The 18,292-nt window shown below is 42.0% G+C and overlaps 6 protein-coding genes across 6 annotated transcripts; 2 read left to right on the forward strand and 4 right to left on the reverse strand.

Moving 5' to 3' along the window:
- Nucleotides 1-10: 10 nt before the first annotated feature.
- Nucleotides 11-2,830, forward strand: ATC70_002142 (uncharacterized protein; the record flags this gene model as incomplete). Its single annotated transcript, XM_064821524.1, has 10 exons — nt 11-117; nt 175-339; nt 398-523; nt 579-925; nt 981-1,533; nt 1,719-1,986; nt 2,043-2,115; nt 2,177-2,268; nt 2,323-2,469; nt 2,579-2,830. The coding sequence occupies 10 exons, from the start codon at nt 11-13 to the stop codon at nt 2,828-2,830; spliced, it is 2,130 nt and encodes a 709-aa protein (XP_064681210.1).
- A 105-nt stretch (nt 2,831-2,935) lies between these two features.
- ATC70_002143 (uncharacterized protein) lies at nt 2,936-3,499 on the reverse strand (the record flags this gene model as incomplete). The annotated part of the gene is made up of 1 exon (XM_064821525.1): nt 2,936-3,499. The coding sequence occupies one exon, from the start codon at nt 3,497-3,499 to the stop codon at nt 2,936-2,938; it is 564 nt and encodes a 187-aa protein (XP_064681211.1).
- A 327-nt stretch (nt 3,500-3,826) lies between these two features.
- Nucleotides 3,827-4,730, forward strand: ATC70_002144 (uncharacterized protein; the record flags this gene model as incomplete). Its single annotated transcript, XM_064821526.1, has 4 exons — nt 3,827-3,937; nt 4,007-4,075; nt 4,129-4,516; nt 4,573-4,730. The coding sequence occupies 4 exons, from the start codon at nt 3,827-3,829 to the stop codon at nt 4,728-4,730; spliced, it is 726 nt and encodes a 241-aa protein (XP_064681212.1).
- A 964-nt stretch (nt 4,731-5,694) lies between these two features.
- PCL5_2 (PHO85 cyclin-5) lies at nt 5,695-7,998 on the reverse strand (the record flags this gene model as incomplete). Its single annotated transcript, XM_064821527.1, has 8 exons — nt 5,695-5,936; nt 5,988-6,084; nt 6,143-7,092; nt 7,146-7,467; nt 7,514-7,636; nt 7,691-7,740; nt 7,805-7,862; nt 7,918-7,998. 8 exons carry the CDS (start codon nt 7,996-7,998, stop codon nt 5,695-5,697), a joined length of 1,923 nt encoding a protein of 640 aa, XP_064681213.1.
- Nucleotides 7,999-8,458: 460 nt separating this feature from the next.
- ATC70_002146 (uncharacterized protein) lies at nt 8,459-11,933 on the reverse strand (the record flags this gene model as incomplete). Its single annotated transcript, XM_064821528.1, has 5 exons — nt 8,459-9,146; nt 9,206-10,583; nt 10,642-10,805; nt 10,867-10,940; nt 10,995-11,933. The coding sequence occupies 5 exons, from the start codon at nt 11,931-11,933 to the stop codon at nt 8,459-8,461; spliced, it is 3,243 nt and encodes a 1,080-aa protein (XP_064681214.1).
- A 3,387-nt stretch (nt 11,934-15,320) lies between these two features.
- On the reverse strand, nt 15,321-18,175 carry ATC70_002147 (uncharacterized protein; the record flags this gene model as incomplete). Its single annotated transcript, XM_064821529.1, has 6 exons — nt 15,321-15,569; nt 15,634-15,808; nt 16,017-16,217; nt 16,270-16,436; nt 16,496-17,341; nt 17,390-18,175. 6 exons carry the CDS (start codon nt 18,173-18,175, stop codon nt 15,321-15,323), a joined length of 2,424 nt encoding a protein of 807 aa, XP_064681215.1.
- Nucleotides 18,176-18,292: the final 117 nt, after the last annotated feature.

Here is an 18,292-nt window from a genome sequence, read left to right on the forward strand (position 1 = left end):
GCTCTCACACATGTCGGCTACATCCAAAGAAAACCAAGAATCTGATAAAGAGGGTCCATTGCTTCAATCTGAGTCACCCGATCCTACGCTCATACAGGCTGTTGTCTTGAAACCCGAGTAAGTACCGTTGTTGGCGATACACGCACCTCTGTGTACTCACGCATGAATGTACAGAAGCGACTATCATACTCAGCAATGGAAGAACGGCTTGGGTACCACGGACGAAATAGCGATTTATCCACCTGATAAGAATTTCATCAAGGATGAGTTTTTTTGGCGATTTAGTACAAACACAATGCATGCCAACTGTAGCTACTCGCTATTTCCTGGTTATGAGTGGTAAGCAATATAGTGTGGGTTGAAAGGGGCTGATTTAATTCGTGATTATTCGTGATAGTACGACCGTAATCTTGCCCACAGACGATGACAAGAAATCCAATGCCTGCTTTTCATTGTTGCATCAAGGAGGAGAAACCTTGACCAAGATTCAACCTTTATTCCCGTACTCATGGCAGGGAGAATGGTAAGACATGGGTGCGTGTGCTGCTACAGTGCCTAATCCACATGTGCACATCTAGGGCCACTACATGCAAATTGTCAAATTCGCCTGTTTCATGCTTGCAATTCATGCTTCGACGTGAGCTGGGCAAAGCGCAGGTTAGAGTTGAAAAGATTGGCTCCTTTGAGACAGATCTTCAAGGCGATGTAGACTCTGGAAAGAACATGCTGTTTGGCGCGTTTGCTCTTGTCTACGTAGTCGAGGGTTTCATCAGTGTCATTTTGGATGAAAATCATGAGCTCAATCAAAAGTTTGAGCTAAAGAAGGGAGAAACCCTGTTTGTAGAACGCGATGAAGACGCAAGCCCAACCAGTATTCTACTGAATGCAACAAATCAGGCAGGACAATCTGCCTATGTTGGCGTTGGTATGTATCTGTACGCAGCAGCATATAAAGACAGTCATTAATGTAAATAATACAGAGGCCACTGTCGTCGTTATTCAGATCGAGGAAGGCAAGACATTCGGCGGTATCATGCAGGGGCAACCACAACCTCAAGGTGCTACTGCCACTGCTCCTCCAGAAGAAGAGACGCCCCCACAGCGATTCAACAACAATAAAGGCATTGTGCCCAGCCAAAGACGTCCTTCCCATCGTCGTCCTAGCCTGCTTGTACCCATAGAACAGGAGGACAACTTCATCAAAGCACCCTCTGCGCAATCACCTACTTTAGAGTTGGAAAACAAAGTGCACGTCATGGATGTATCTGACCAGCAGCCAAAGCGAATGAGGCTGGAACGTCGTGATAGCCTTATCAACATGGAATCTTTTGATCCCAATGCTATTTATGAGCCACCCGCGTTTGCATTGATTCACAAAGATACCGACATGCCACCGCCTGTAACTCGAGATAAACTAGAAGTGGATGAGTTCCCGTTGAACACAATTAGCACTGCCTGGATCAAGATGATGACACAGGGCCTTAGCGAGTGGTTGAAACTCCCAATCATTGTTTGTCGTGGGACAGAAGATGGGTAAGCACTATACAATGGGGTATTTAGGTGCATACTGACATTATCCATTTTACAGTCCTGTTGTAGGCATTACAGCAGCGGTTCATGGCAATGAGTTGAACGGCGTGCCATGTATCCACAGGCAAGTAGAGATGACCATGAACGAATACGCAATGCTGTCGATTGACATAAATATTTACATTTAGAGTCATCTCTCAAATCGATGTCAACAAACTAAAAGGCACGGTGGTTGCTGTGCCCTGTGTCAATGTATGGGGCTTCCTCAAGTTTAAGCGCGAGTTTGCAGATGGACGAGATCTCAACCGGCAGTTTCCGGGTAAAAACGATGGCTATGCAAGCCAAGTGTTCTGCGACCACTTGATGAACAAGATCATCTCTCAGTTCAATTACATGGTTGATTTGCATACTGCGAGTTTTGGCAGAATCAACTCGTACTATGTTCGAGCAGACATGGTGGGTATATAATTAAAGCTGGGTGCCCGCTTTATACTGATCATGGTGGACTATAGAATGATCCCTTGGGCGCCAAAATGGCAAAGTTACAGCAGCCACAGATTTTATTACATAATTCTGGGCAAGATGGTACATTGATAAATATGGAAGCCAAGGTTATTTTCCTGCTAATCGTATTTTTGGTATTCAGGCACGTTACGATCAGCTGCAGCAGCACGCGGTATCAAAGCCATCACAGTTGAAATAGGTAACCCGCAAACATTTCAAGATCGCTATATCCAAGTAAGACATCAGAAGAGTTGGATTGAGCTTTGGGTACTGACTCTTATTAAATAGTGGTCTTTTATGGGAGTCATGCGAATCTTGGATCACTTTGATATGTATGATTTGAAAAACATCAACATGACTGAAATCAATACACTGGCAAATGAGGAAAACTTGAACGGACCGCCTCACACTGTCTTGTGTTCAAGAGGATTTTGGGTAAGTTGAACTAAAGAGACTAGACCTTTTGTTGTTGGTCATACTCACACACACACACACACACACACACACACACACACACACACACACTTCTTCTCTCATTTGACAGCTCTACACAAAAACTGGCGGTCTCTTGGAAGTATATCCAAGTGTGAATAAGCTCGTCCAGAAGGGAGAGATTATTGCTCGCATTAAAAACATGTTTGGTAATGTCATTGATGAGTACTTTTCTCCCTGCACAGGTGTAGTTATAGGACGCAGCTCAAACCCAGTGGCTATGGCTGGTGATCGCATTGTTCATATGGGCGTCGTCAAGAGAAAAGGTGAAGCACTAGCCAAAGCAGCCAAGGAAAATTATTAAATGTGATAATTTTATTGAAATAAATATGTATGTAAAGAGGGAGAGACAATCAAAGAGGGGAAAAAGGGGGTATAAGTACTAGTATATGAAAGAGAGGGGGCAGGTTTAATGTAGTCTACTTGGTCTTTGTTGATGATGAAGATGATGGTGGTAATTGTGATGATGATGATATCCATAGTGATATGACAGATTGGGGTCTTTGCTGGTATGTGCATGATGTGTTTGGCCCATGTAATGGGGTGATCTGATATCAATGTGGTGCTCATGATGGATCGACGACGAAGATGACGATAATCCAGATCTTGAGGAATCTAGCGAAGGTAGACAAAAGAGATCTACATGCTTCTGACGGGCTTTTCTATCACGCTGACTCATGAGATCTTTTGCCTCTTGTTCATAATCACGATTTGGATCAATGGGCTCTGGTTCTTCTGTGAGATAGCCCAATTCCTCAAAGAAAAGCTTGAACGATGCTTGAATGTGGTTGTCTTTGTCAATGATGGTCTCTTCTGGCGTCAATGAGATGATTTGGAACAGGTTTTCTTGGCATTCAGAATCGTCAATCCAGGTACACTCTTCATTTTTGTAATCCTGGGGTGATGTGGGATACAGATCATCGTTGTCATCTTCAGGGGTAAGAGAAAAGAAGACGAGAGGAGGTAGAGACATGGTATATAAAATGCTAATTGAGAAAGAGAGAGAGAGAGAGAGAGAGAGAGATAAAGTAGAGAAAGCGAGAAATCCAAAATAACTCGCTCATTATATACCTGATCCAATGTGGCCATTTTTAACATTTTGCAACGGAAGTTCAAGGAACTACAAATGCATGTTGAGGCCAATAAGTGATAAGTGAGCAATTGCCAACAGCCAATCACTAAGGTCGACGGAATCTTATCTAAACACCCTTGTCTCCTGACCAGTCTGGACATGGAAGCCATAGTTGTATAATTCTATTGCACTCTTTCACTGCTATAATTTCCAGCTTAGTATTTTCCCATGCTTGCAAACAACCATAGTGTCGTTTTCTATGATCTCGAACTGCTCAAGAAGCCTGGATTGGTGTGGTCACCCAACACATGTAAAACTCGTTATGCATTGAATCTCAAGGTACATAGCTACATTCAAACATACCTCAGGGAGACCTCACGTTGAACAGTATCTCGCATATATATCCAGAATATCCCTTATGAAACAAAGTGGGTTAATTTCGATGATATTAAAACTGTAATCCCTGCAATCACGCAAGTACACTGCACATGTCAACTGTATAATGAATATGCTAACCATTTTGTAGTAAGAGTGACAAAAGACCCGCTGTTCCCATCATTGTTCATAACGGCAAATCCGTCGTTGATTCATGGCACATTGCTCATTACCTGGAGGAGCAATTTCCCAACAAGCCCTCTCTGTTCCATGGTAATGTTGCTACCCACAAATTCTTTCAGACCTACTCGGAAAAGCACATCAATACGCCAATCTTTAGACTCGTCTTGCTAGACATTCACCAATCCGTAGGTGATCAAGCATTGCAGGATTGGTTCAGACAAGACCGTGAGTCCTGGATGAAGGGCAATACATTGGAGCAATTTGCTGGAGATGCCAATGAGAATATTACCAAGATCAAGACTGGTATTGCAATCATCAGTGCTCACCTCAAGGAGTTTCCTTTTGTTACTGGTGAACAACGTAATGTAGACATACTTGGCAGCAATTCACCAATATTGACTCTCATATGCGTATAGCTGGCTGGGCTGATGTAGCATTGCTCTCCCACCTTACCTTTTTAGCAGCCTTGAAACCTGAGATCTTCAAGGACCATGTTCTCAATGATCAGAATCTGCGCGCTTATTGGAATCGCACAGAATATATCCGCAATGGCGTTGCCTCGCCTAATCTTTGAAGCAGCTTTGTCAATGCAATGAAAAATAGCAAGTCGTTATCAGTTGTAGTGTTCTCGGTATCTGCCATTTTCCCACACATTTGATATTTAGCTCTATAAAGATAAGATCCTTTCTTCTCCTCTAATGTGGGGTGTTACACAGGATCATATCTTTTGTATAATAGTTTATCTTTGTCTCGGGTATCACCATGTATATCCTGCTGTGTCGTGTAAATTATCCCTGTTTAACGGCAAATCCTTTATTTACGGCAGTTTAAGTGTGGGGGGGCTACATACACAATGATAAAAAAAAGTATGAGGCATAAGACACATGTTCTACATTAGTTGATAAGAAGAAGAGTTTCTTTTTTCATCACAAACCATTTTTCCCACCTTGGCATACTAGTCTGTATTAGAGGCAACTAGCATACCACAGTTTATTATCTCAGTCGCTGCCTCTAACCAACTACGCTACATGATATCATTCCAATGTTGCTATTTCTTATCATACGTGAGCCATAAGCATCTGGGATAGATTATGGCTTGTTTGTGTCAGTGTCCAATGAATAAGCATGCCATATTCTCGTTCCTGAATATACAATGTTTCAAGTCAGGGCGGTTGATGATAGGATAGGTTTGACTTGTGGATACGCCCTGCTAATGTGCTTTTTGCCACATCTGGTATCGCATTCTTTATAGTATACACTTGAAAGTGCTGCATCTATCATTGTTGGTTTTATTGCTAATCAAACCTGTATGAATTTTAGGGCAGAGCAACTGGGGGGGGGGGCCAAGTCGAATCTTTAGCGATTGGCTTTTTGTATGTTCCATCAAGGAGCACCAAGGGTTCAAGGTCTGTATGGATTATCCAACTGTTGTTGCACAAAGCAATCTTATTAATGAAGTATAATTCACAAATGTGATGTGGTATAAATGTAATAAAAGAGGGTTTGAAAGTACAAATAGTAGCATAAGAGAAAGCTGCTCAAGAACTGATTTCAATATATAAATTGATGGCTGTGCAGACTAAATAGATGGCAATCCAGCTATATCCAAATCTTCGAGACATTCTGTATCCATTCAAGGGCACCAGTATAAGCGATGAAATGAGAACAACTAAGAGGCCTATACTAGACACGACAATTGTCTTGGATACATCAATGCTATAAGGCTCGTTTCTCTGTGAAGTGACAAATGTGGCTCCAATGCCCACGCCCAGCATAATATCTTTGAGTGCATTAGTGTTCTATCTAAACCGCGAGATCAATAGCGACTTACTCAACATGGGGCCTCCAAAGCAAGCGCTCATCGCCATCAATGGATAGCCCATTCTGGCCATGGTCACGTTGGCAACGAAATCACCCAGACTATTGCCCTGATCAAACCAAATTCAATATGAATATCTCAGTAGTCTCTCTTTCCTGCACACTTACCAATGCAAACACAGTCAACCCGAGGATAGCTTCGCTCACACCCACAGCCATACCAATTGCTTGCAAGACACTGACTACTTCATTGGCAATTAAAAATATCCATACAACAGCTACACCAAAACCAATAAAGCACATCATCCAGAATAAGCGTGGTTGCTTTGAGGGCAAGGTGGTCATCCAAAATGCCACTGACACCATGATGCCAACAGCAGATCCAATAGGCAGTACAACATACACCGGTGCAATGTCTTGTGCTATCATGACAAACGAAACAAGCAGTGGTGCGCCGAACAATTGAACAGCAGTGAGCCATTTTGCCCAAGACACTTGCTCTGTATTGACTGCAATATCGTCATCGCCAACAAACGTATTGACTAGACCCACTGTATCATCATTCAGTTCAATCTGTGACACTCCTCCTCCAGCTAGCGTGCTCTCATTGACAACAGGCAGCGTAGTTGCTAATAGAAATATTACTGGCGTGGAGATAATGGCACTCATTTTACCAAACGTCGACTTTTGTCGAAATCCCACCAACGATGGAAACAGATGCTTGTTGATTTGACGTTTGATGTAGTGTGTGTTTGTCGAATTAAAAAATTGGTATAGCAGTCTGCTCCATGGACGAGCAGGAGACAGTGTGGGCAATGGTTCATTATGTCTACTCTCAGCCGTGTGCAGTGATACATCATCTGAATATCGTTCGAAGGGAGTCGTCTGGCTCGAAAATGGCTGATCTCGTTGTGCTGAGCTGTCGTTATTGTTGCCGTAGATGGGACTTGAGCTCTTTAGGGATCGTACTACATCTTGAAACTCGATAGCAGAGAATAATGATGTACGGATTCTTAGCTTTGGGTGTGCTCCATTCCTTTGATGCACCAAATCCTGATATCCTTCCGTTTCAAAGCCTTCGTCATACAACTCCATCTCATCGTCGTTTGTTTGGTTGCCTAGTGTCATGTCAGCATGAATATGAGTGCAGTCTGATCTTGTGTCACCCTACCGCTGATAAACGCATTTCCTCGCAGTAAATTGTCCACATCAGTGCCAGTTTCTTCGTATTCTAAACGCGCTCTTTCCACCAGATTCAAGTAATTTGATCTCTTTTTCATGTAATAGTTTCCTCCTACAACCACCATGACATACACAACGTAAAATAGGATCAAAATAATGGCTTCATAAAAGTGAATCAAGCCATCAGACACAATAGCCATTACGAGCAAAATGGCGCATGTAAAGAAGGACACATCTCGAATAAAACTGAACCTTTTTGCCCTGAATGGCTTGATGGCACACATTGTTCTAAGCAATACTGATTTAGCACTCTATCCATACACCCGCATAATAATCTTACCCTGCTACCACACTTACGATGAACGATGCCGCACCTATCAGCTCACCTAGTGCCAGTGAGCCTAGATTGGAATGCATCGCACTAAATGTTGAAAAGAGATCTGGACTTCCGTTACCCAATGCCAAGAACGTCACTCCCGTCTAATTCCACAAAAATGAGTACTCGTAACAAGCTGGAGCTGTATCGATATTTACTAGACTTTCTGAAAGATGCAGTGCTGAAGCGATCGTTTGCAGGTTGGGGCCTAGGTGGGGGGGGATATACTATGAGAGTTTTGCACATGCTGTATGAATCAATGTGACACTCACAGAAAAAGTCTGATGCTGCAATGCCGACAAATCCAAACAGAAACAAGAGCCATCCGCACTATGCCATGGCATGAGATTAAGCGAATGTACATTCGAAAGGAGATTCTACATACCAAAAACAAAAAGACCAGTGGCCTCACAGACGAGCAGTAGTAGAGTTGTATATAGTTGAATAGACCAGGTGTTGCATCCATACAGTGTTCAAGCACGTAGGCGCACTGATCTTGTTGTAGGTTGATGTTATCACACTTTTTATGCGATCATTTAGTATCGGCATCAAGAAGCAGAAGCTTGTGCTGTATACCTTATTGCCGGCTTCTACTCCTAGTTCATTGCTGCGTTTGTGCAAGGCATGAATGCTGTTTGTATGCGTATTTGACCATGCCACTGTGATGCATTTTGATACCAGCAGAACAGAAAGAAGGAGGAGGGTACGTCTCGCTATGGCCATGACTCAAATATAAGAGAAAGAAGGAGATGAAAGAAGAGAAAAACACGAACAAGCTCTATTGAATGTTGCCGTACAGTTGGACGGTTGAGCTTTAATTTACAGTTGTGTGCACCATTGCTAACTATGCAAGCAGATCAATCTAAACATGAAATGGCTCGGTATGATAGCCTGAAAGTTTATTGCTAGATGGTTTAATTTACAGTTTACATGAACTCCTCTGGCTTGGTAATAGGAGAGTAGTTCAAGTTGTGTTTTGTTACATATTCATTGAGGATACACTTGGATACAATGGCTGCATGGTGCAAGGGTGAGTAGGGCGTGAAGGGAAACATGGGTCCAACAGATACGCCTGCCTCGCCGCCTAGCGTGATGCCTGCCAAGATGTTACCATCTATACACACGTCTTTGAATGTGCCTGGAAATTGGCTTGCTACCTTGCCAAAAGTCATGTATTTCTCGGATTCCTTGTAGCATTTCTCTGCCTTTTCATGCTCTCGCAATAGCCCTTCTGTCATCTCAATGCAAGTACGGTCGGTATAGTTCGAGTCCTGACTTCCACTGCTGCTAAGGTGCTTGGTGAGTAATGGTCGAGTGGCGCTTTCCATGCGACTATAAATGTAATATCGAATCAGTGCAACCAATCGAACACATAAGCCGTACAATTCATTCAAATGATTGGCCTGCAGCTTCAATAATAGACTGTCAGAAAATGGGAACAGGCTCTTCCATGCGACAGATGCCTGCTTGAAAGGAACGTTTGTGTTGACCTTGTCGATAAAATAAAAGTTCAGCATGTAATCACACAGTGCGTGGAAATGGTCGATGACCCCAATCACAGGGTCTTTTTGGCTATCGCCTCGTCGCTTATTTGCATGTGCCAGCTGCTTGAACCTACACGCTCACTGTGTCAGTCTCATACTCGCATTAACTTCTAAACACAAAATACTTACATGATGGTGAAAATCTTGAGTTGCTCTGGTGATTCAGCATTGGGTGCTGTAGCAGATATGATCTTTTCAGGCACATGAGAGGCAGTGATGGCTGTACTACTTGATATCGAGGAGGATGTAGAGGGCGTAGAGACTGATTTGGGCGTGCTTGCCACTTGAGTAGTAACAGTAGCAGTCGCCTTTTTGACATTTTTGGAAGTGGATAATGATGAATTGGACACTGGATTAGAATTGCTGGTATATTTGGTATCCTTTTCTATTATAGTTGTGGGTGTAGTATTAGTATTAGTGTATGAAGATTTGCTGTCATCCTTGCTGCTGCTACTGCTGCTGGTTTTAGTGGTTGCAAGCCGCTTTGTGGGTGGTTCGCTGACACTTGATCTACTGTCAGCAGCGTCATGGACTGATTTGCGTTTTGGCTCTCTACCAGACGATTCCCGTTCCCTGTTTGTTCTTTCTGATCGGCTGATGTTAGTAGATGATGTCTCTTTCTCAGGGCGTGATGATTCCCGGTCTGATCGCGATGTCTCCTTGTCAGTGCGGGAGCTGGTATTAACTGCAGCAATCGAAGCAATACCCTCTTTTTCAGTACGACTGGATTCTCTTTCTGAACGAACAGCAGGTGATCGGCGTCGATGGCTTGATTCAGAGCTGGTTTGTCGTTGACTCTTGCTATCAGAACGATGGCTTTTACTGACAGGTGAGCGAGATCGACTTCTGCGATGGCTACGATCTCTTCTACTAGAACCGACACTTTCAGAACGATGACGATCACGGCCCTTTTCACGCTCACGACTAGATTTCTCTTCATCGCGACGCTTACTTGTTGTAGTTGAGGTGGAGGTGGATGGTTGAGTAGATGTGGATGCCGCAACTGCTGTGGTTGCTAATTTTCGAGAAGCTGACCCAGGGGCAGTAGAACGCTCGGTTCCGCTGCCTTCATCATCCATGCCTGTATGACTTGATCGAGATTTCGTACGAATAGGTGATGGCGATGGACTAATTGTTTCGCCTTCCTCCAACTCTATATCATGCGATGAGAATGATGATTTGTTAATGCTGTTGTTGCGTTTGGGGATCTTTGTTGATCTCAAGAATTCAGCAGATACAGAACTAGGATAGACTTGCTTTTCAGATTTGATAGCGGTAGCCTCCTCTCCTTCCTCCTTAACATGGATGGGCTGTTTGCTTTTTGTCGTGGTGGTGGTGGATGTACGTATTGGCGCCTGGCTATGATCGCTCTGCGATTTCTTTTTGCTATTAGATTTACCAGCAGATCTTGTTGATAAATCCGAGGGTGGTAATGATGTGTCTTTAGTGTTGACTGTGGTGGTGGATGTTGTACTTTTAGAATGTGTTGAAGCTTTCGCTTGATTTTCTATGATATGATGAGATTAATAAACGATTATGTTGCAAAATGTTTGTGTAGTACTTACTTTTGGTGGACGACGCTGATGCTGCTCTTTCCTGCTTGGGTTTGATATTATTTACTGATGCAATGTGTTGTTTAAGGCCCTTGGACATGTCGTTTTCATCGGGTTTGGGATATAAACGAAAGTATAGTTGAGGTCGTTCCTTTACTTGAGCATTCTTGGGCATTCTAGAATCATGTCCTTGTATTACTAAGATATTCTCCACATTTCACCCACATGCATACTTACTCTTGCAAACTCAACAAGCTTCGAAATTCCACTTCATCAGGACTGATTAGGTATTTGCGGGCCTCCATAAGATCCTGGTACTATGCTTAATTCAGCATGCTCCATATGATAAACTCTTGTTTACTTACTGGTATATTTTCAATTTGTGTCACTTTCTCCATCGGTATCGTCTTGGATGAAACCCGAGGTCGACTTTGTGTATTAGCTGATTTCGCAGTTGTGATGGTTGTGGTGGTGATTGGATGTGCTGTTTGTTTTTTGATTTTTGGATCCTGAGGAGTGATGGTAGATGATTTCAATGCAGTTGATTTAAGAGGTGTGTTACTCGAGGGCGTGTTTCCAAGGCTCTTGGCAGGTGTAGTACTGGCTGATGAGGTTGGCTTTCGTCTTGTATCAGTCAAATTCTGTAAAACACCTTTGATCTTATCGGGAATCAATTGAAGTGGGCGTTGGCTTTTATCTGCAACGCGTGGTATTGAATTTGTCGTTGGTGTCAGAGATTTGTTCGCATTAGAAGATGCTGACAATGACAGCGAGGGCGTATTTGATGTTGCTTGAGGTGGTGCCTTCTTGCTGTAATCGTTCATAATGTCCTCCACATTTCTCAATTTAACACCGGTGCTTTGTGGATAGATGGGCTCGGGCTGCTTGAACTTTTTGTTGGACACAGGCACTGTCCAGTTACGGTCGACTACACGGTGCTGTTTGGTCAACTCTCTGACTGGTATATCAATGTTCATGTCTTGCATAATAGGCCATGCTTCCTTTGGATCAGCTGTAAATGCATCTTCATCGTCGGTTGCCACAAGTTCAGCAAACTCGCCAGGTCTTTGCCATGTGCTTTTGTCTCGAAAACGTTTGTAAGTAATGACATTGGTAGCTCGAAATCCCTTCATGTGTCGACTGATGGTGCTCTTCAATGCGTCTTTAAAGTCGGGATGCTGCTTGCCGCTGCTGCTGCCGGTGCCATTGTTGCTCATGCTGCTGCTGCCTTGAGAAGAGGATATAGGTTTATCATTAGGGAAAGGCTTGTGTTCCTTGGGATATCTATCCTCTTTCGTTGCCATTGTAACCAATTGATGAAATATATAAAGAATATAATATGCGAAATATTATGATTATGAATATATATTATTACCAAATGTTCGTGGAAACTGAGAAGGGATTGCGAAAGAAAAAAGATTATTCAAGAAAAATAATGAACCTTCATTGTTGCAGTCTGTACGTCACCAAGACCGCTTTTTTTTTTGGCCTCGAAACAGCCAATGGTGTTATGGATTTGGGGCCATTTCAATCTGACATGTGGAGATAATCATTGAGACTTAAGGTAGTGAGCTATTGCTTGTTTGATCGTAAGAGATTGGGTGCTATTGCAATCCCATGAATGCTTTGATTAGCTTCCTTCTTCAGCTCAATGTATGGTCTAATCATATCTGGCCAAATCATAGAGGTGATGTGTTTGAAAAAAAAAAAATCGTGGAGATGATAAATATCTAATCTCCATTTGCTACAACCCTTCTACAAAGATCAAAGCTACAAGTAATTCAACCGCATGTCTTTAGTTGAAGAGTTGTATCAGGCCACTACTTATAGATTTGATGGGTCTTAATCTGTTACTACCCTAACATATTTACTGATTGATCTTTAAATGCAGATCAATCTCATTGTCAGGAAACAAGGCACAATACAGTAGCAATACTATCTAAAAATAGCACACAATACATACATTTCTTTCGCATGTTTTGTTGATCTACTATAAGCAGCACCACAGCATTTGTATTGAGTGTTTGCAAATGTCAATCAAGCATGCTCAGGAACAACAAAACTGGAAATTTGATCCCCGTTAGTGATGCTATTGTACTTTTTGTAAGGTGAAATACATATGTAGATCGCATGCTTAGAGCTGATCTGACAAACACAAAAGGGGATCTATTACATTAGTTGCCTGAGCTCGCCAATACTCTGTGAGAAGGCTTGCTCTAACCTCTACTTGGATCATTAATGAGTTCGACATTGATTTCTGAAAGACTTTACCAATAAAATGTAATGGTGCTCATCACAGTTGAATAAAATGGCATTTGAAAGGCAATTCTATATTTCAACGTTCCATATCTGTAACTGCTGTGAATACCATTAGATCAAAGTAAAAAACTAATGTTACAGTATATTCCTGCTAAGGATTACGAACCAAGTATCATGCAATTCTGATAAAGGTGATAATTTTGCATTTCGTTAGACGAATCGCATTTAGAGAAGCTTTTCAAAACGCTTGAGCCTATCCTATATATAGATTAGTAGAAATTGCAACAAGAAGAATTTTAATGAAACTACAGCATACTTCACTTCTCAATCCCCTTCCTACTAGCTTCAGAGACATCCATTGCCTTCATGAGAATGCATTTTGGCAGCCAAAATATTTTACTCTCCGATATCCAAAAATTCGTTCCAGATTGGACAAATTCTAGACATCTTCGACTTGTTCAAACCAGTTTGCCAAGATTCGACTATAGGAAATGTGCTCATCAGCCTATACTTCCTTAAGCTTTCTTGGAGTACTTTTCCATGCGCATCCGATGGTGCCAATTAAAACAGATGCTTTGAAAAAACTTGCTGAAGAATGTCTGAAAATATGAAATGAGGTTTTTGGCGAAAATGTCAAGCTTTTACATATGAAGGTGGCACAAATAAAGTTCCAGGGGCTGCTTTGGATCGAGAGAAACCTTTTGATGTATTATATCCCATAGAAAAAGTTCTCATTTTTGAGGTCATAAACGCGATCGTTTGATTTTTGATGAAAATCATGAGGTATCCCTCATGGTTTTTTGGTCGATTTTTGGCAATCCCAAAAAAGTTGAGCAAAGGTGCCAGACAGTTACTGCTAGATGAGAGGGATTGTTTGGTGCTTTTCTGGCCGTCTAAAACGGCTTGTAGCACGAGAAAACGCTGCTTAAACGTATCCAGATTATACTGTAGCTTGTACATTTTTGGAGAGTAAGTGGCAATACAAGTATGCTGTATGCCTGTTTATCAATTGCTTCCATTGATACAAACATGGGGCATCTCAAAGGGCCGAATCTAGAGTTAAAGGTCGTTTAAAGGGGGGGTTTTTTTTATACGAAAAGAGGAATTTATTATGTCTTATAAGTGATAGGAAACACCCTGAACAACCACTGCTTGGCAATTATGCGTGATGTTTGGTAAAAGGTGTAATGTGTACTGATAAAGATAGTGAGAAGAATGTTGAAAGGAATATAACAGCAAGGGCTTTAATGCATCTATTATTATACGATACGTATACTCACAGCATAATGGTCTCTAGACACTTTCAATGCCTCAAAAAGGAAAAAAAATCGATCTAGTAAGTAGTTTGGTAGACTGGCGTTATTAAATATAGAATACAAAAAAAACAAAAAGGCTGACAATAATGCCTTGTAATTTGCCACCTACTTTCAATACGCTTCAAAAGCACCCAGTATTGCTTTCATGATGAAAAAGGGCATTGAGCTTGCCAGCCGGCCCCACGAACCAAAATCAATTCAAACCCAGAATCATAGTCTGCTCCAGATTGGCCAAAATCTTAATGATTTTCGACTAGATTCAACTACTTTAGCAGATTCGACTATATAAAATATGATAATCATCCGATGCTTCCTAATACCTTCTTGGAGTACTTTTTAAGGTGCACCCAATGGTACCAAGTAAGGTAGATGTTTTGAATAAACTTACAGAGCAATTTATGAAAATATAAAAAGAGGTTTCTGGCCAAAAGATCGAAATTTTACATGTCAAAGTTCCACAAAGATGATATCAGAGGCTACGTTAGATCGATAGAAACATTTTGATCTGATATATACCATAGAAAAAGTCTTTATTTTCAAGGTGAAAAATGCAATCGTTTGATTTTCGATGAAAACCATGAGGGGTACCTCATGCTTTTTGGTCGATTTGTGTCCATATTTTTTTGATCCCCAAAAAGTTAAGCAAATGTGTCAGAAAGTAACTGCCATATGAGAACAATTGTTTGGTGTTATTCTGACAATCTAAAACGGTCTTGAACGCGAAAAAACGCGGCTCAAATGCACTCAGAGTTTGCTATAGTAGGCACACTCTTGACTAAAAAGGGGTAACATTTGTATGATACTTGCCCGTTTATGAAGTAGCTACGTGTATATGGATGTAGAGCATCGCATAAGAATCAGATCCACAGATAATATAAAAGGTATTTATGTGCAAGTGCAGGGTCAAAATAAAAGTAGCAGTATTTTGAAAAGATACGCAAGGGCAATCGGCAGCGCAGGTTGCCTCTTACCGAAGCGAAGCGAAGGCAGAGAGCCGTCGGAAGCATAAACACTCGTATGAGCATAATAAAGGATTGCGCAAAATACACAGAGCTTGCGTTTTTGCCAAATGTGTCAATAGAGTTTATTTGCAGCATACTTGGAGTGAGTGCCCCATTAGCCAGATGTGAATATCCCAAGCAATAGAAACATGATGGATCCCAGGAATCTGAATATGCCTAGACCGCAATTCACCCAGAGCATGATAGACATATAGGTTGTACCAACAGATGGGTTAAATATGGATTCGTAGTCGGATGCTGTAATGAAAACAACTAGCAGGGCATTGCAAGCAATCCATGCCAACACCAGATGTGTTCTAAAAGAACGATAGTAATCATCTTTTGTTAATGATCCGCTTGAGCTCTAACGACAGTGTTTTTTCTTTCGGTTAGCTTCTAGCCACGCAGAGTCATTGATAAACACCTACCATATCTTTGGAGGGCTTTTCATCAAGCGCAAACAGTGCCTCATCATACTGACAATTGATATCATGCTGATCAGCAGGTAGCTCGATTTCTACAGTCTTGACGCCTTTTTCTTTCTCGGATACTTTGACCACGCCTAAGTCCTTAGCTACTGAGTTATCACCTTTGGTTCCCCAGCTGTAAATAACAAGACCACGTATTAGACAAATCTCACACCAGTACATTCATACTGAAAAGTACTTGCCTCACATCATGTGTATTACAAAAAGCGTATATGTTTAGGATATTGATATAACCTGGTAAAAGTAAAAGATAAGGCAAGAAGCTGGTCATCATATGGAACGGTTGACGATGCAAACAGCTTGATACAAGATAAATGCCATACGTTGAACTGAGAGAAATCACCATGTTTCTCAAACCAGGATCACTCATGGCTATTTGGAAGTTGGTGGTGGTGTTATATGTCCAGTCGTACTTTTCAGCAGCGAGTTGAATTCCCTTGTAAATCAGCCATGATGAGCAGAATAACATGTAGCACATGATGATAGCAAATCCAACGAGGCATGCCATAAAGAGAAACTTGGAGCTAGATGCAGACAATTAGAGGAGAGCTATAGTTGTGTTATGTCTGCACTTACCCTTGTGGGCGATTTCCCATAGAACAGATAAATATAACAAACAACAGGAATGCATACGCGTATTTGAAAAAATCGAATATCCTGCTTCCCCAGCCATTACCGAATGGATCTACATTAGAAGCTGACAGGCTCTTGGTAATAAAGTAAAATGCAATGTAAAAGTTCCCCTGGTGTATCATTTAACTGTCAATGCTGATACATACTGGATGTTGTACGACACACTTACCACCGAGAACCAGCTGAAAACCAAGCTAATGACATTGTAAATGCCTTCAATCATCAGCAGTAGGGTTCGATTGAAGCCATGACCACTGTTCCATATCTTGCGAAAATGAATCAGCCCGTATACACCAGCGAAAAAAGAGCCGTTCAGCCATCGTCTTCTTTGGGAGATGAATTCAGGTAGCTGGCTAGGAACGTCTGTCTCGCCAAATGCGCTGTCCACATATTGCAAAAGCCAACGCTCGTCCTTTTTTGCCACCAGTTCGAAACAAAGGATTCTGTCTTCAGCTAAATACATGTTGGCTTCAAACAAGCCGGTGTTTTTGATGCTTTGGCTGCTTCCTTGCAAGTTGCTATGTAAATCCTCGCCGATAAAGTATTTTTCCAGAGGACCATGACCATTGACATCGTTTTTCAGTGCTGCATATCGATACGCTGAAAAGGCACCCGGTAAGACACTGATATAGCCAAACACACTTTCCAATGGTTTATCGAGAATGTTGGACATTTTGTATTCGAAATTCTGTGCTGCTACGAGAGGGTTGAGCAGTTGGCAGCAGGCAGTGCCCAGCATGGCGCGGATTTCACCACAGGCGCCGCCGACCAACGGATTGCGATGAAACACTTTCCATAGCTGATAAATGCTGCTATTGCCAGGGCGTGTGCCTACATCCAGCAATATGCAGACATTGGGCTTGATGACTGGACCAAACGCATTAAAGAACCATCGATGCGAGTTGATCTTTTTTGCGTTCTTTTCTTTCAGACAAAACATAATTTGCACTGGCACAATGCCCTTGTCAGATCCTTTGATGTTCATGTCGGAATCAATAGAGATTTGCGTGGTATACTAATAGAACTGTCAGTCTAGTTTCATAGAGCAAGCTGATGCACTTACTTCATAGATGTGTGCCTTGACAGGCTTGTCATCTACTACATTCTTTGCAATGCCGGCTTGATAGACACCCATGGAGGCCAGTACATCCAGGACTTTTTTGTTCACCACCTGTCTACCATCAGCGACAATACAAACAACGACTTTCTTCCAGCCTTCTGGACCCCACATGCTGCTCTTCTTTAGGCTACACAAATGAGCAATGTTCTTCATCACACCATGCATGGTACGAGTAAACAGGATCTCGTCTTCGTTGTACATTGTCATGACGATGAATAGCTCTGTTTCTCGGTTGTAGATCTTTGGCCTTAATGTGAAGCCTCTGGATTCAAATTCATCGGGTTCACATGTTGCTGCAGTGTATCTTAGCTGAGAAAACTCATCATGGTCGTTAAAGGTAAGTGCACCGAGTAGTCGATCTGGGATGGGGCAATCAATGACAAGATTGTTGTTGGTGAGTTGAAGTCGTCGAGTTACTTTTCTTCGCAAAACTCCGTTTGCTTGATCTCGAGATGATTTTGGTGCATCCAGGTAAGACTCTGTATCCGTGCGGACAAGTGTAGCTGCACTGTTTCTGTTCTGTGCAGTGGCTGGCTTGTTGCATGATTTTTGAGATCGCAGTGAAGAAAGTGTGTGCTGATTTCTGGCATAATTTGTCTCTCCTGCTGCTGCAGATGTGGATGGCAGACTGTCATCCTGATCCTCACTGGCTGTATTGGAGAAGAACCAACTTGAAAACCAACCACCACCACCAGTGCTGGAATTCTCTTGTTTTTTGATAGAGGGCATTTATGATTGTATGTATAGAATGAAGAAAAGAAAGAAGAGAGGATGGTAGTATAAGCTTTATTTACTATTGACGTTGCTGAGTTACACATTGCCCTAAAAAGGGGATTCCCTTTGTTA

Source organism: Mucor velutinosus, assembly GCF_035048745.1.
Source record: "Mucor velutinosus strain NIH1002 chromosome Unknown tig00000093, whole genome shotgun sequence".
NCBI lineage: Eukaryota > Fungi > Mucoromycota > Mucoromycetes > Mucorales > Mucoraceae > Mucor > Mucor velutinosus.